Here is a 14453-nt window from a genome sequence, read left to right as displayed (position 1 = left end):
CTGTATTTTGCTCATGTTCAAAAAAATCCAAAGGGGCGGCGGAGGTAACCCCAAGCTAGTGCACATTCATTCATTCATTCTTTTTTTATGTTGCTTTTCTACCCTCCCCCCCAGTGCTCAAAGCATCTTACAACAATACATTTGAAAATCAAATGCGAAAAGAATTTGTTAATGACATAGCAAATCACGGTAGCAAATATTATAACATACAAAAGAATTTTCAGAACTGTAAGTATAACAAGATTACATAAACAACACCCAGCATCCAATAACAAAAACAACAATAAACTAAAAATAATTTATAGTTTCACCTTGGTCCCAAGAGCTCCCTCGCCCCGCCCCCCAATGTTGCTCAGGGTCCCTTTCCTGGAACAACTTGCAAGGCTTCCAATCGCAAGGGGCAGTACATCTGGAAACAGACCTCCCATGATGTCCCCCCTGCTGGCCACATGCCATTCCAAGAAATCAGATTTGTTACCTAACTAATTTGGGGGTTTCTCAGTCATGACACGCTCAGCAGGCCTCTTGGAGGAGGTGGGAGCGTGCAAATCACAATTTCTCCCAGACTGCACCCAAATTTCCAGGGTGTTCCACGACAAGTAGGAAAGGCAGCTCCACTGGGATGAGTTTGGGAGTCCATCAAATTGCCTGACCTCACCACCTCCTTGGGTTAGCACAGCAGGAAATGAGGCTGAACACTTTGAACACTGCCGCGCTGCATTTTCTTGCCAGAAAAAGCTTCAAAACAAACTCCATGTGAAGATTAAAAAGAAAAAGAAGGAGGGGACCTTCAGAGTAAGATGGACAAGCTGATCTCTTACCAGCAAAGATTTGTAAATAAATGCTCTGAGCACCCGAGCTTTGTATGATTACAATAGCTTGCCTTATCTCTCTTGAACACTGACATGGGTGTTTTTATCAAGGCTTTCAAGCCTTAACTGTACTAAGTTCAGACATCAAAACACTTTTTAGAACTTTTACTAGCACATAACAATTTCCTTAGGCGATGATGCCTCCCTCATCGCACGCAGTGGCATAACTCCTGTAGAAAGGGAGAGATTATACAAGCAATCAGTTGAAGGAAATTAGATGTCTACCACATAGAGAACTTGTTTTTAAAGAAATAAAAAGTATTTTTTTAAAAAAAAAAAATCCATTATTGTAAAAGGTGCCAATTGGACAATTCGCAATGAAAATTTGTGCAGAAATCTTTTAATTAATTACCCACATCTTTGCTTACAAAAATGTGTAGCTTCACGTCATGCTTCTTAAAAGCTGCTTTGCAAATCATTACTGTTTAAATGAATGCCATGTGAGACTTGAGTTTGTTTTCTTGAAGAGATACCATCATACAACATCCCTTATCTGATCAAACGGGGTGTGGTGCAGCGGATATCACTCATAAACCACCTCCAACCACAGGAGGAAGCTCTGACCTACATGAATCTCTATTGTACTGTTACTTTTTTTAAAAAAAGGCGTAAGGAATTCAAAAGTTAGTCCTGTGGCAAAAAACCACCCCCTGCTCCCTCACAGGAATGAGTGAGCATCCATTGGTCAGTTCCAAAATAAGTTGGGCTGCTCAAATCAAATGTTTTATGAGCATCTGCAGCCTCCCCTGCCAGTCGCTTGCCCTCCTCACCTAAGAGAGGAAACATGCATCAAATGAAACTTCGCCCCACTCCAGCCCCGTCCACAATGGACAACTCAAAGTAAACTGGCCTATCTCACAAGCCTGCACCTCAAGGAAACTCTTTCCATACCACACCGCCCTCGCCCAGCAGCGGCCGAGAAATTAAAGCACAGCACAAGTTGTTGCTGTTTATTGCGGGTATTTACAGCCCAGTCTTCCAGCAAATGTGCAGGCCTGTTTAAATAGTCAGAATCCACAAAATCAATTAACAGGACCCAGCAGCCGCATCCATAGGGCAACCTTTGGATTATATTCCTGCTGTTTTTCTCTCCGCAACAACCCATCAACAGCGAGCAGCTCCAACAGCGGCTGTGGGTTTGTAGCACAACACTGAGAGTACAGTCATACTTCGGGTTGCGAACGCTGCGAGTTGCGCTTTTCCGGGTTACAGACCGCGCTGAACCCGGAAGTAATGGAATGTGTTACTTCTAGGTTTCGGCGCTCGCACAAGCGCAGAAACACTAAAGTGTGTCACGCGCATGCGCAGCGCTGTGGGTAGTGAACGCTGCAGGTTGCGAATGTGCCTCCCGCACGGATCATGTTCACAACCCGAGGTTCCACTGTACTCAAAAAGGCACCAATGGTACCTTTTTGAGGTTGGGGGGCAGGCAGGGAAGTTCATGTTTGGGCCACTCACCAGACTTGATGGTCCAAGAAAGGCTCCTTAGCTATAAGGACACCAGAGTGGAGGGAGGTTAAAGTCCCTCTCCCTGTTTGCCTCCTTCCTGCCACTGCTGTTACACGCCAAGGTTAAACTATTGCTTAAATTACAAATCCCAAAACCTCAGAGGCTATCAAAGACCATCTTCCTTAATTTCTCAAGCAGGCAGGCGCGAGGGGAGACGTTTATAAATAGCTTGAATTGCAGCTTTTACAGAGAACATTCCCATTAACTTTTATGACTCTTAAGTCGCATTCTCATTCTGTTCTTAGAATGCTCCATTCTTTTCAAGCATAAACAAATGGAAAACCCTTTAAAAAAAACACCACATATGCTTAGAACACAGTTTTTGTGACAATCAAAATCAACTCCTAGAACAACTGTGTAATAAACCATAGTGGTTGATTATTACTGTCTTTTTAAAAAATAAAATAAAAAACCTAGAAAGCAGAAACAAGCAGATTTAATAAATGCATTTCATTGCTTTCACTCAGGCTTGTAATTTTTGCTCCTGATCAAATGCCTCATCTTCCAGTGTTCTTTTTCATAACTCCACGTGTTTTAATTTTGCTAATTGTTCACACTTCTACAGTATGCTTTCAAAGGGTCAGTGAAAAAGGTTTGAATCCTTGTTTGAGGTACTGAATAAAATATGGATATAACTGGGCCTGCATGAGGTGGTTGGTTGTTTGGACAGTATGGCTCACCAAGTGAGTCTACAGCTGGGGCAAGACTTGAAATAAGTTCTTCCCAGCTTATCTTCTTACAGCACAATCCTGTGCATCTGCAAACATAAGTTGTTCTACTGTAAGTCAAAGGGGACTTACTCCTGTGTAAGTATGTTTAGAATTGAAAGCTTGGTCACAATGCTACACAAGCACTCAGATGTGGAAAATAAGTGATCAATTAGAAGGAACAATGCTATTTTTTTTATAAAAAAAAACTGCTTCTAAACCCCAGGCCAGGGCCATAAGTCAAAAGGGATGATTAAGCATTATCTGAGTGTCAACTGAAACTTTAGTGGTTAACCATGCAAGCAAATTATTTAATCATTTCTTCCCTCATGGGGTACTGCCTATAAACCTCCAAATTTATTAACATTTGCATATCACTTCAGAAACACATGGCCAGAGGTTCAAATTTTCTGCATTGCTTGAGGCAGAAAGGGGTGATTTGTGGGATGCAGGAGCCAATGGACCAGATAACAGAAGACTCAGGACAGAAAGGCTACTTTAATTGGAATGAGATTTACGTGACGTTAATTTAAATAATGTAGCTTAGGGTGGAAATTGTGTTTGGCATCCATAGGTTCTGTAATGAAGTTTCACGCAGGGGTGATAAATCGAGGATGTGCCTAACATACAGTTTTAAATCCTGATGTTTCGTTCAGCCTAGGTGCAGATAAACAGCCAAGTTAAATTAATGAACACGATGAAGGAAACAGTAGAGAAGAGGGGCACAAGTTGGGGGGGGGGAGAGATTCAGTTCAAAAATCTCCCAAAAAGATGCTTTGTAAGTTAATTAACCTGGGGGTGGGAGGGAGAGAGAGAGAATCAAGTTTCAATTCCTCGTTCAGGCAGTCAACTAAAACCCTTGCCCCAAACCACCAACAGAAAATTGTTACACCAATAATATCCCCACCATCACCACAAGGGCTCCTTGGTCCCAATTAGTATCAGCTTTGAACAGTATTGGTAAGGCTCTGAGAATCTGAAACCAGACCCACAAACCCACTGTAACAAGAGTACTTGGGTTTGATGCCATGACACAAAGCTACTTCAGTTCAGCGGCCTTGCCTTTTTTTGGCATTCAATTCCATTTGAAAACGACAAGACTCTGGTGTTTTGGGAAACGTTTCTTGAGGTTGTCCCTCCTCTCCCCCGATTACAGTCATAGGAAAAAGAAAGAACACCCTCTTTGAATTCTGTGTTTTTACATATGAAGACATAATAACAAACCTCTGTTCCTTGGCAGGTCTCAAAATTAGGTAAATACAGTGGTACCTCGGGTTAAGTACTTAATGTGTTCCGGAGGTCCGTTCTTAACCTGAAACTGTTCTTAACCTGAAGCACCACTTTGGCTAATGGGGCCTCCTGCTGCCGCCGCACAGCCGGAGCACGATTTCTGTTCTTATCCTGAAGCAAAGTTCTTAACCTGAAGCACTATTTCTGGGTTACTGGAGTGTGTAACCTGAAGCGTATGTAACCCAAGGTACCACTGTACAACCTCAGATGAACAACAACAAATGACATATTACACTGTGTCATGATTTATTTATGGCTCTAGACTTAGGGTATCCAATGACACTGAGGTGGGCTGTTCTCTTGATAACCCACTTGGTCCTTCCCCTCGGGTCTAGGTCACCACCGCCCAATCTGCTGTGTCCCACTCCAGGGTCAGAGTCCTTCAATGGGTCCTGCTCACAATTTCCCTCTGTGTTGGGCCTGTCCCACGTCAGACACCTCCGATCCCCAATCTCTTCCCACTCCTTCTCCCCACTGGAGATTTCCAGAGAGCTCCAGACAGCAATGCTGCTTCTCATTCCCACCATCTTATAGAGGCCTACTCTGAAAAGACTGTCTTTAGGCCTCTTCTTCACTGGACCAAGAAAGGAGCAAAGTTCATCAGGATTGCTAAGTGTTCAGATGTTTAAAAAGCACTGCAGGGAAAGGGTAACAAAACTCCAGAGTGGAGCACTGTTCTGTGACACTTCCGAGGCCTGGTATGAATGATATCAGAACATAGCTGTCAACTTTTCCCTTTTCTTGCGGGGAATCCTATTCGGAATAAGGGAATTTCCCTTAAAAAAAGGGAAACATTGACAGCTATGCATCAGTTACAGATAGGTAGCCGTGTTGGTCTGCCATAGTCAAAACAAAAAAAATTCCTTCCAGTAGCACCTTAAAGACCAACTAAGTTAGTTCTTGGTATGAGCTTTCGTGTTCATGCACACTTCTTCAGATACACTGATCAGATGTTTAGATGCATGCACACGAAAGCTCATACCAAGAACTAACTTAGTTGGTCTTTAAGGTGCTACTGGAAGGAATTTTTTTTTGTTTTAGCTATGCATCAGATTGCCCTAAGATATATCCCGAGTGGAAAAGATGATGAAAATGTGTCGTGATATCCCAACAGAAACACTCTCTGCATTTTTGCAACTGTGAAAAAAATCAGCAGCAACTATCAAAGCCACCCCACCTTTCTCATACAACTCTTCCATGGCTCGCCAGGTCTCTGCTCTGACTTCTCGATTGCTTTTACCGGGGATGTGCGAGTCAGGCCAATGCACCAAGTAAAGATCTAAAAAGAAAAAAGAAAATCCAATGTTGCTTCTCATGAACAAATCACACCAAACCTGTTTTAAAGAACCATAAAGCTCCCAATGAAAAAGTAAATCGGCTGTTGAATTGGGGAGTTGGAGTCTCCACCTGTGAACCACTAGTACAAAACACCGAATGGTGCAACCTCTGCTAGTTTTAATGCAATTTCAGTGCAAAAGTTCCAGTGAAGGCAGCCTTAATATGCAGGTAAGCCCAGTTTCCTAGATGCTCAAAGACACAGCCACTCTGCAGACAAAAAGCAGTATACAAAAGCAGTTTTGTGCTGAGCTTGAGAAACTGCAACATCCCAAGCAGAATGACTTAGCAGCCCTGAGAACTGCAAGACCTCTGGCCTGTTCCAATATGTGGGGCTTTCATCCTTCCTCGAATCAGTGCCTCCATGATTCTGCATGCAAGCTGCATCTTGGATGTCAGTGGTTCTTTCAGTGCATACATTCAAGTTGCATTTTGCAGGGTGAATATATACAAGCGAGGGGAAGTATACTGGCAGTAAAAAATCACATGTTCAATTACTGTACAAAGAGGCTCTTCACCTCAGCACAACAGAGAGTATCTTAAGCATCAAGTTTGTTGGGTTCCTTAGAAGTCCTTTCAGGCACCGGCACACCAGAGATTGTCATAATTTGTGCAGTATTTATACAACAAAGCAACACAACTTTGGATGTCCCAAGGTGAACATATTACATGCTTATAAACCCCTCCCTCCCCATCTTCTTGAAATACCTGTCAGGAAAAAATAAACCAGGAATCTTCTTGGGAGCTTCATTAACTATGAATCCCAAAACTGAAGATAACCTCCCAACTGGTGCCTAAGTTTTGTAGTCGTTTTGCAGCATGAACCCAGGTTTAACACATTTTAATCTTATTGTATTGGGTACTCTGCACACTGCTTAGAGACGAATGTGATTAAGCAGTATACAAACTGTTGAAATAATTAATAAAGAAAATCCCCATCACGTTAATGCATGGCGAAACATCAGGAGCGTGTTACGGAATGTCGGGAACTGGCTTTTCAAATTAATAAATAGGAGAGTGTTTAACAAGTCTTACACCTTGCTCACCCTAACAGCTATGAGCAAATAGTTATTATTTTTCTCTTTTTACTGGTGAAGGTCTGAGGGTTGACCAAAGCCACCTACCCAATTTACAGGTGAACTCAAGGTCCAAATCTAGTCCTCTACCCACATGACCACAGAGGTCCAAATGAGATGACCAGAGATTTTCAGTGCATTGTTTCTTATGGGCAAAGTTCAGAATGTCCCCTTTACCACCAGATAGGAAAAACAGCCACTTAGTCACATGAGAGCTGGTGGAGGAGTTCCATCATGCTTTTAATAGCAATAAGACACATGCACAAATGGATGGACTGAGCTGAGGAGTGAATGGAATCCTGTTCTGCTGCTGACACTGCAGTAGTGTGAGCAAATGCTTAGTCATCATTTGGAGTGGCTTAATGTGCAACCTCAGCAAACAGCATTAGAAATATATATTTTTGTCTTCAAAAAAAAAAGAAAGGGCCACTTCTCTTGACTTTTTGCCCTCTCATATGTCTAGCAATTATGACATATGCATACATTCCATCAAGCATGAATGGTGTGGATATCTGTGTCCACGCTCCTCTTTAGAAATAATTCAAATATAAGTGATCCCACTTTTAAAATAAATGGGGAGCGCATAAAAAAATGCAAGCAAGCACTGTTGACAGCAGCACTGACTTATGCTAAGGGATACACACCCAAGTACAGGAAGTCAACTGAGAATTGGTTCTAGCACCACTGACCAAAATATAATTTCAATTCTGCTTTATGTTTTGAACAGGCTTTGAAAAGAGTCCTGCTGCAGGTTAATATGCTGTTTTTCTTGCCCTTTGGGGTTCATTATGTTGTTCTGTTTGTTCTTCTGAATGCTGCCTTTTAGGTATGATTTCAACTGCAAGCCACTTTTGAAAGCCTGAAAGGTGGGTTATCCTTTGCAGAGCAATAATTGTCTGAAAAGCAGGATAAAAATACAGTAAATAAATATACAAACCAACCAAAATCTTTAAAAGCAAACCATGATCCAAAGTTAAGCAATTCTCATCTTTGCAATACTTATGCATATGTGGCAATATGATCCACTGAACTCAGTGGAACTTATTTCCAAGTAAATGCACGTCGGATTGAACTGTAAGTTCAATCCCTGTGGGAATTATGTTTAACTCTCCTACTGAAATCAAGCCTTAGAAAGATCATGTCTACATGTTTTAAACCCCAGCATTCAGGGGTGTGTATGTATATGTATGTGTGTGTGTGTGTGTGTGTGTGTGTGTGTGTGTGTGTGTGTATATATATATATATATATATATATATATATATATATATATATATATACACCGTATTTTTCGCTCTAGAACACGCACCCGACCATAACACACACATAGTTTTTAGAGGAGGAAAATCCGTAGGCATGCCACCCGTAGGCATTCCCTCCATAACACGCACAGACATTTACCCTTACTTTCTAGGAGGAAAAAAGTGAGTGTTATGGTGCAAAAAATACGATATATATATATATGAGAATGAAACTAAGCCTTAAGATTCAAGTGTTTCCTGGACTCAGTATTATCTACAGCAGAATAAAACTGCTATTTCACTGTGCAAGAAGCGCTGTAGCTTTTAGCCCAACACAACAGCTATGCACCAAAAAGTGAGAAGGAAGCCAACATTCTTCAGACACACATCCTCTGCTCACTACAGACAATCAAATTAATGTTACATGGTGGCAAATCAGAACCAAATGCTAAAAACACAAAATAACCTAACACATCTCAATGTATACAGTATTTTGATATACAGCCAATTCTGCTATTGCAAGTCAATGGCCATCTCATTAATTTTCCGTTGTTGTGCGTTTCCCGGGAGTCGTTAAAGCTTAGAAGAAAAAGTTCCATTCAAAATGTAAGGCTGACTTTGCATCGTTAGCAGTCACCAGCATGCTTGTGAGTGGAACTAATATTTGCAATTCCATCCAAATTCCCAACAGAGTCAAAGGGAAGCTGCTAACAAAGACCAGAAAGTGAGTCAAAACACACATGGGAGAGAATAAAACAGATTATACATTCAGCAAAGCACTGACCATAGTCAGAGTGATGGAGAGTTATCTGCAATGAACAGTCCAAACAAATCCCATAGTATGCAGCCTCTAAAGCCAAAGCCAGAGATTTTTATATTTCTGCAATTTCATATTGATTCAGTAAGAATGCTCGCCATTGGAACATAACTCTTATATGGAAAGAGTGAAAATCATAGTTCCCCCCCCCACACACACACACACAATGTAATGAGTGGAATGTATCTGTTAAAGCCATGTTCCACAGCTAAGTACAAGACACTGTAATTTGTCGTGAGTTGGACACAAAACCTGCAGATGGCTTTTGCACAAAGAACATGCACTCACAGTTCTTTAGAAAAACTCTAATGCAAAATCAGGAAATGAGAAAACCTGCACAAGTCAGCATGGGCCCAGGTGTCACAGCAGCTCAGTGTTAAGACAGGAGCCATCTTAGTGCATTTTGTACCAACAATTTGGAAATGATCCCTGTTCCAAAACCACTGAGATCAAAAGGTTTCTGCACAAGTGTACAACTGGAGGCTGCCCATTTGCTAAAGTGGACACTCGTTTTAGCTCAGGGAATTATCCCTTGGTAGATTGTGCATTATGATAATTAACAGGTAAGCAAATGCATTCTTGAGATCTTACAGTTCAAATGATTGGAGATTTGGTGTTTGTTTGTTTGTTTGTAATCCAATTTCTGCAGATACCCCCACCTGCTCCAATTGCCCCTGAAAGTCCTCCGCCTTGGAAGTCTCTCCTTGGCTGCCAAGGGTCATGTGGTTTATAGTCAGAAATCAGGTGAACCGTGTGTCATGTGCTGCCAAGGAGAGTCCCTGCAGAGGCACTCCTAATCCATTCTCAAGTCCTCTGCTGCCAACTACTTCTCCTCCATTTCCCAAGATAAGAATAGGAGTGGAAGGGATCTAGCAGGAAGGGAGGAAGCAAGGTGAGTTGCAAGACCCATTAGAAAATGCAACCCAGCTTGAAGAGGGCTACACTATGAGTGGGAGGGAAGCTGTTTTTTAAAGGCATCCTGTGCCCCAATATTTGTCACGCCCCTTATTTTGGCTTGCATGCAGTAATGCCTTAATGCACCTCACTGATGCATCCAAACTAAGGGCAGGTGGCACCCCCTCACTAGCTACAAAGCCACTGGGGTGCCTAAGTCCCAGTTCATATTGCACAGCGAGTGAGGATAAACATATCTTTATGCAGTTCCTATTCATCCTAATGGGACTTGGGGAGAATTTTTCAGTAGCTTTTGCCTCTAGTGTTGCCCGAGATGGCAGATTGGCAAGGCAAGTTATTTTGAGACGACTCTGAACTGCCATCGGATGCAACAGCACCAAGTCCCACAGAAGGAAAGTTTATGTAGTATAAAAACCACTATGGAGGACATACCTATGTGAACTGCAAATCACCAAAAAACAGTTTTACTGTGGCAGGTAGGTCACAATTGTTGGACAGGGTAATTAAGAACACTGTACTTTGAAACACTCATGAACAAGTTAAGTGGCCATCCGTAACTTCTGAAGCAATGGTGATGGGAGGAAACCAGCTCATCCTTAACTGGGAAAGTGCAAGCAGAAAGCCTTTAGACCTGCCTTCCAAATGTTGCTAGGCTACATCTCCAATCAGTTCCAGCCAGTATGGCCAATAGCCAGGGGCACTGGGAGTTGTAGTCAAGCCACATCACATTGACTGCCTCTGTTTTAAACCAGGTATCAAGGCACATGCTCCTTAAGGTTCTATTGGGCAGCTGGCTCAAGGACAAGATGACATCTGGGGGGGTGGGGGGAATAAATTTTTGCATGGAAATACTTCTGAAGCAGCAGATCCAAAGATGATGAGGCATCTTTGAAGAAATCCCCCAAACCAAATGCAAGTGTTCAAAGAGCAGCAACAAAATTTAAGGAAGTAACAAGAGGAGATGCTGTGTCATTGTGAACTTAGTTCTGCAGAGCTATTGCAACAGCATTGCAGACAAACACAAGTGTCGGGATTCTGGGTCATGACACACTGCCAGTTTTCTCACTAGGAGCCAGTGCTGATGTAACCGGGGCAATATCTTAACCATGGTAAAGTGGTTGGGTACTGGACACAGAACACACATTCCCCCAGACTGAATTCTTCCCTTCTGCCTCAACCATTGATGTCAACAATGGTTAAGAAGTCTTTGGATTTGATATCCCGCTTTATCACTACCCTAAGGAGTCTCAAAGTGGCTAACACTCTCCTTTCCCTTCCTTCCCCACAACAAACACTCTGTGAGGTGAGTGGGGCTGAGAGACTTCAAAGAAGTGTGACTAGCCCAAGGTCACCCAGCAGCTGCATGTGGAGGAGCGGAGATGTGAACCCAGTTCACCAGATTACAAGTCCACCGCTCTTAACCACTACACCACTCTGGCTCTTCTAAGTTCCCCACTTAGCTGTCTTCAAGAGCTGGTTATGGTGGGAATCAGGTCAGTCTTATCTATCACCAGGGCTTTTTTCAGCTGGAACTCACTGGAACACCATTCTGGCACCTCTCAGTTGGGCACCATTGTCATTCTAAGAGAACAAGGAAGGCGTTCACGGTGAGTTTCAGCACCTCGTTTCCTAGAAAAATAGCACTGCCTATCACTAATGCTTCTCTAGCATATTTACAGTTAAGGGACACATGAAGAATTAGCTTTGAGAGGCTGTGAAGAACCAGCGCATGATCCCACTCCTAAGCTCTTTTCCATGACTAAGAAACCTCTCCATGATGAAAAGCCTAAGTTTAATATAAGAAGTTTGGTAAAAGCATTTTGCTGCAAGGACACCAGCTGGGCAAGCAATGCGCGTGCTAAATAGTAATCCAGATTTCCTAACAGGATACTGCAAAGAGAATTAGGGGGAGAAATGCCATACCTAGATACTCAACACCAAGTCTCTTGCAGGACTCTAAGCAGGCTTGTTTAGCGTTCTCATAGCCATAATCTGTATGCCAGAGCTTGGTAGTTATCCAGAGATCCTCCCGTTTTACACCACTCTCCTTGATGGCCTCCTGCAGGAGCGATTCACAGCCATATCTCTTTGCCGTGTCAATATGACGAATGCCACATTTCTGAAGTGCATACACCACAGCATCATGGGAGTAGCCACCAAAATGGGATGTTCCTTGAAAACACAAAAGGCAAAATTTCCATTATTTTATGAATACGTTTTTCGTATTTCAAATAGGACTGCAACAGTGATGTGGGGTGGACATTTTTTCAGTGTTTTCTTTTCCCGTTGAAAATCTTCCATTGCATATGTCCATCAGCAACGATGAAAGGAGGCCATCTGCAAATAACTGTTAGGCAAGCCTGGCAGTTTGAGAGTTTTTAGCTTTGTTTACTAAATGCAAGTAAAAGTAAGCATGAAAAACCAGATCACTTGTATAAGATTTTCTGATGCCACTGATTCCCCCCCCCCCCCGTGCCAATTACCTCAATTCCAGAGTTTTTTCCAACACAAAAAAATCTGGAAAAACCCACATCGCTGGGATGCAACATATAACAAGTGAAATGAAAATAAAATGAGAATAGATTAAGTTAAAAATTGATACCTAGGGATAAAATCCTATATTTCATTATTTTGGGCACATCTGTCACCACTGCAGTTAAGCTACTTCACACTTCACATCCTGCAAATTTTGCAAGGGAACTGACGATTCTCTATGAAAGTTGTCTAGCTTCCTGTCTGTGGTTTCCAGGATTCATTGGGAAGTGTGAAATAATTTATTTTACATGGATTGTGCTTGCAGTGGGGAATGTTGTCAGTCAAAACAGGCCTAAGGTACCTCATTACTAGATGAAATCTAGTAGTATTGATGTATGACTTTCTTTGCATCCTACATTGAAAACTCAGCTTCTGCTAAGAAGGCATACCCCATGATGTGCCTTTCCATGTGAGACGTTTGTGTCAAAGTGATCCAACAGAGTTTTGAGTTTGACTGATCTGATAGATAAACTCAACCCATCCCCAATGGCTTCTGCTGGCCTTTGCTTTCCACGCAGAAAGGAAACACATGGTTTGCCTTCTCTGTGGCAAACTATGCTGCAATTGTGATATGCGCTGGGCAAAATTCATTTGAATTGCTCATCTGTTGATGATTGGCAGCTGAGTGTTTCAACAGATTCCAATGAGGTGACATTATAATAATAATAATTTATTATTTGTAGCCCGCCCATCTGGCTGGGTTTCCCCAGCCACTCTGGGCAGCTTCCAACAAAGATTAAAAATACATCAAAATGTCACACATTAAAAACTTCCCTGAACAGGGCTGCACTGATGGACATGACAGTTAGAAAGTTTAGAAGTGTGAGCAAGTTGCAGGAAGGCATGGTTTCATTCAAAGAATCTATCTATAGTGCACAGAGAAAACTAGTGAGGGTAGGGTTACATCTTTTTTACCAGAAAAACCTACACATACCCCATGCCTCTAAAGTGGAGTAGGCAAGCACACAGGCAGGCTAGGAGCCATGGTCAATTCATTTCCAACAACAGTGCAAATGAAATTATAGTAGCAAGTATCCAATTCAACTCATGTGCTGTTTTTAAGGTTTTCTTCTGCCTACCAAAAATCCAAGTTCTGTTGCACAGATGTGCGTCCATTTTGTTAGTTCTGCAAAACTTATGCTTTTTTCATTATTCATGTTTTCAAACAGCTGAGAACTGTCAACAAAGGAAGGAAAAACAAAAGGAACTGAAAGTCATTGTGACATTTTGAACCTCTTTTTTGAAATCCTAAGAGCTAGAAACTTGTAGTTTTAAAAACATAAAGCATTGCAAAACACATACAATGCTCTGGCTTTAAGAGCAGGAAAAAACTGTTTGCAAACCCAAGAATGCAAGTGATTTTAAGGGTTCTGAATAGGGAATGACGTTCCTGGCCACCTAGATGCATGGTGGTAAGGTGACATATGCAAGCATATTGCACAGTACGCAAGCCAACAGGAGAGGAAATGGCTTAGCCGGAAGAGCAATTAGCAGGTGGACTGCAAGATAAAGAACATGTACCCTTGCGGGTACAGCAGGGACTGCGTTTATCTCATAATTTCTGGATATCTGTTTTTTCCTGCCTACCGCCCATCTGCCTACCAGCACAACAACTCGAGGAAGAGCCCACTCAACTCTCAGCCTTCGGTCAGCTCTACACTAAGTTTCCAAGTTCACCCATTTGATATGCTAGTTCTGTGGGGCCTCATATATATTTTTGTTGTTGTTTAGTTGTGTCTGACTCTTCATGACCCCATGGACCAGAGCACGCCAGGCACTCCTGTCTTCCATTGCCTCCCACAGTTTGGTCAAACTCATGTTCGTAACTTCAGGAACACTGTCCAACCATCTCATCCCCTGTCGTCCCCTTCTCCTTGTGCCCTCCATCTTTCCCAACATCAGGGTCTTTTCCAGGGAATATTCTCTTCTCAGGAGGTGGCCAAAGTACTGGAGCCTCAGCTTCACGATCTGTGCTTCCAGTGAGCACTCAGGGCTGATTTCCTTCAGACTGGATAGGTTTGATCTTCTTGCAATCTTTTAGTACATGCTAAGATTTGCGCAGGGACACAGGTGGCGCTGTGGGTTAAAGCCTCAGCACCTAGGACTTGCCGATCGAAAGGTCGGTGGTTCGAATCCCTGCTGCGGGGTGCGCTCCCGC

At 42.5% G+C, this 14453-nt stretch overlaps 1 protein-coding gene and 1 long non-coding RNA gene across 4 annotated transcripts in view; both read right to left on the bottom strand.

Moving 5' to 3' along the window:
* The window catches only part of LOC309372456 (putative oxidoreductase ZK1290.5), a gene marked incomplete at its 5' end in the record, with an annotated part of 69559 nt that overhangs the window by 39061 nt on the left and 16045 nt on the right, over nucleotides 1-14453 (bottom strand). For 2 of the 3 annotated variants that reach the window (XM_081916096.1, XM_081916095.1), the window contains 2 exons: nucleotides 5556-5657; nucleotides 11684-11932. In XM_081916096.1, coding sequence (XP_081772222.1) covers nucleotides 5556-5657; nucleotides 11684-11932 — 351 coding nt within the window. Of the gene's footprint in view, nucleotides 1-5555; nucleotides 5658-11683; nucleotides 11933-13374; nucleotides 13472-14453 lie in introns of those variants that run through there. The other variant, XM_081916097.1, reaches the window with a different exon arrangement.
* Nucleotides 7200-11669, bottom strand: LOC309372485. The gene is made up of 2 exons (XR_014169530.1): nucleotides 9596-11669; nucleotides 7200-7685 (listed from the first exon to the last, which is right to left on the bottom strand). It is a non-coding gene; the product is annotated as an uncharacterized lncRNA (long non-coding RNA).

This window comes from Podarcis melisellensis (assembly GCF_964234715.1).
Source record: "Podarcis melisellensis genome assembly, chromosome: 6".
Lineage (NCBI taxonomy): Eukaryota > Metazoa > Chordata > Lepidosauria > Squamata > Lacertidae > Podarcis > Podarcis melisellensis.
This window is presented reverse-complemented; position numbering and strand designations above follow the sequence as displayed.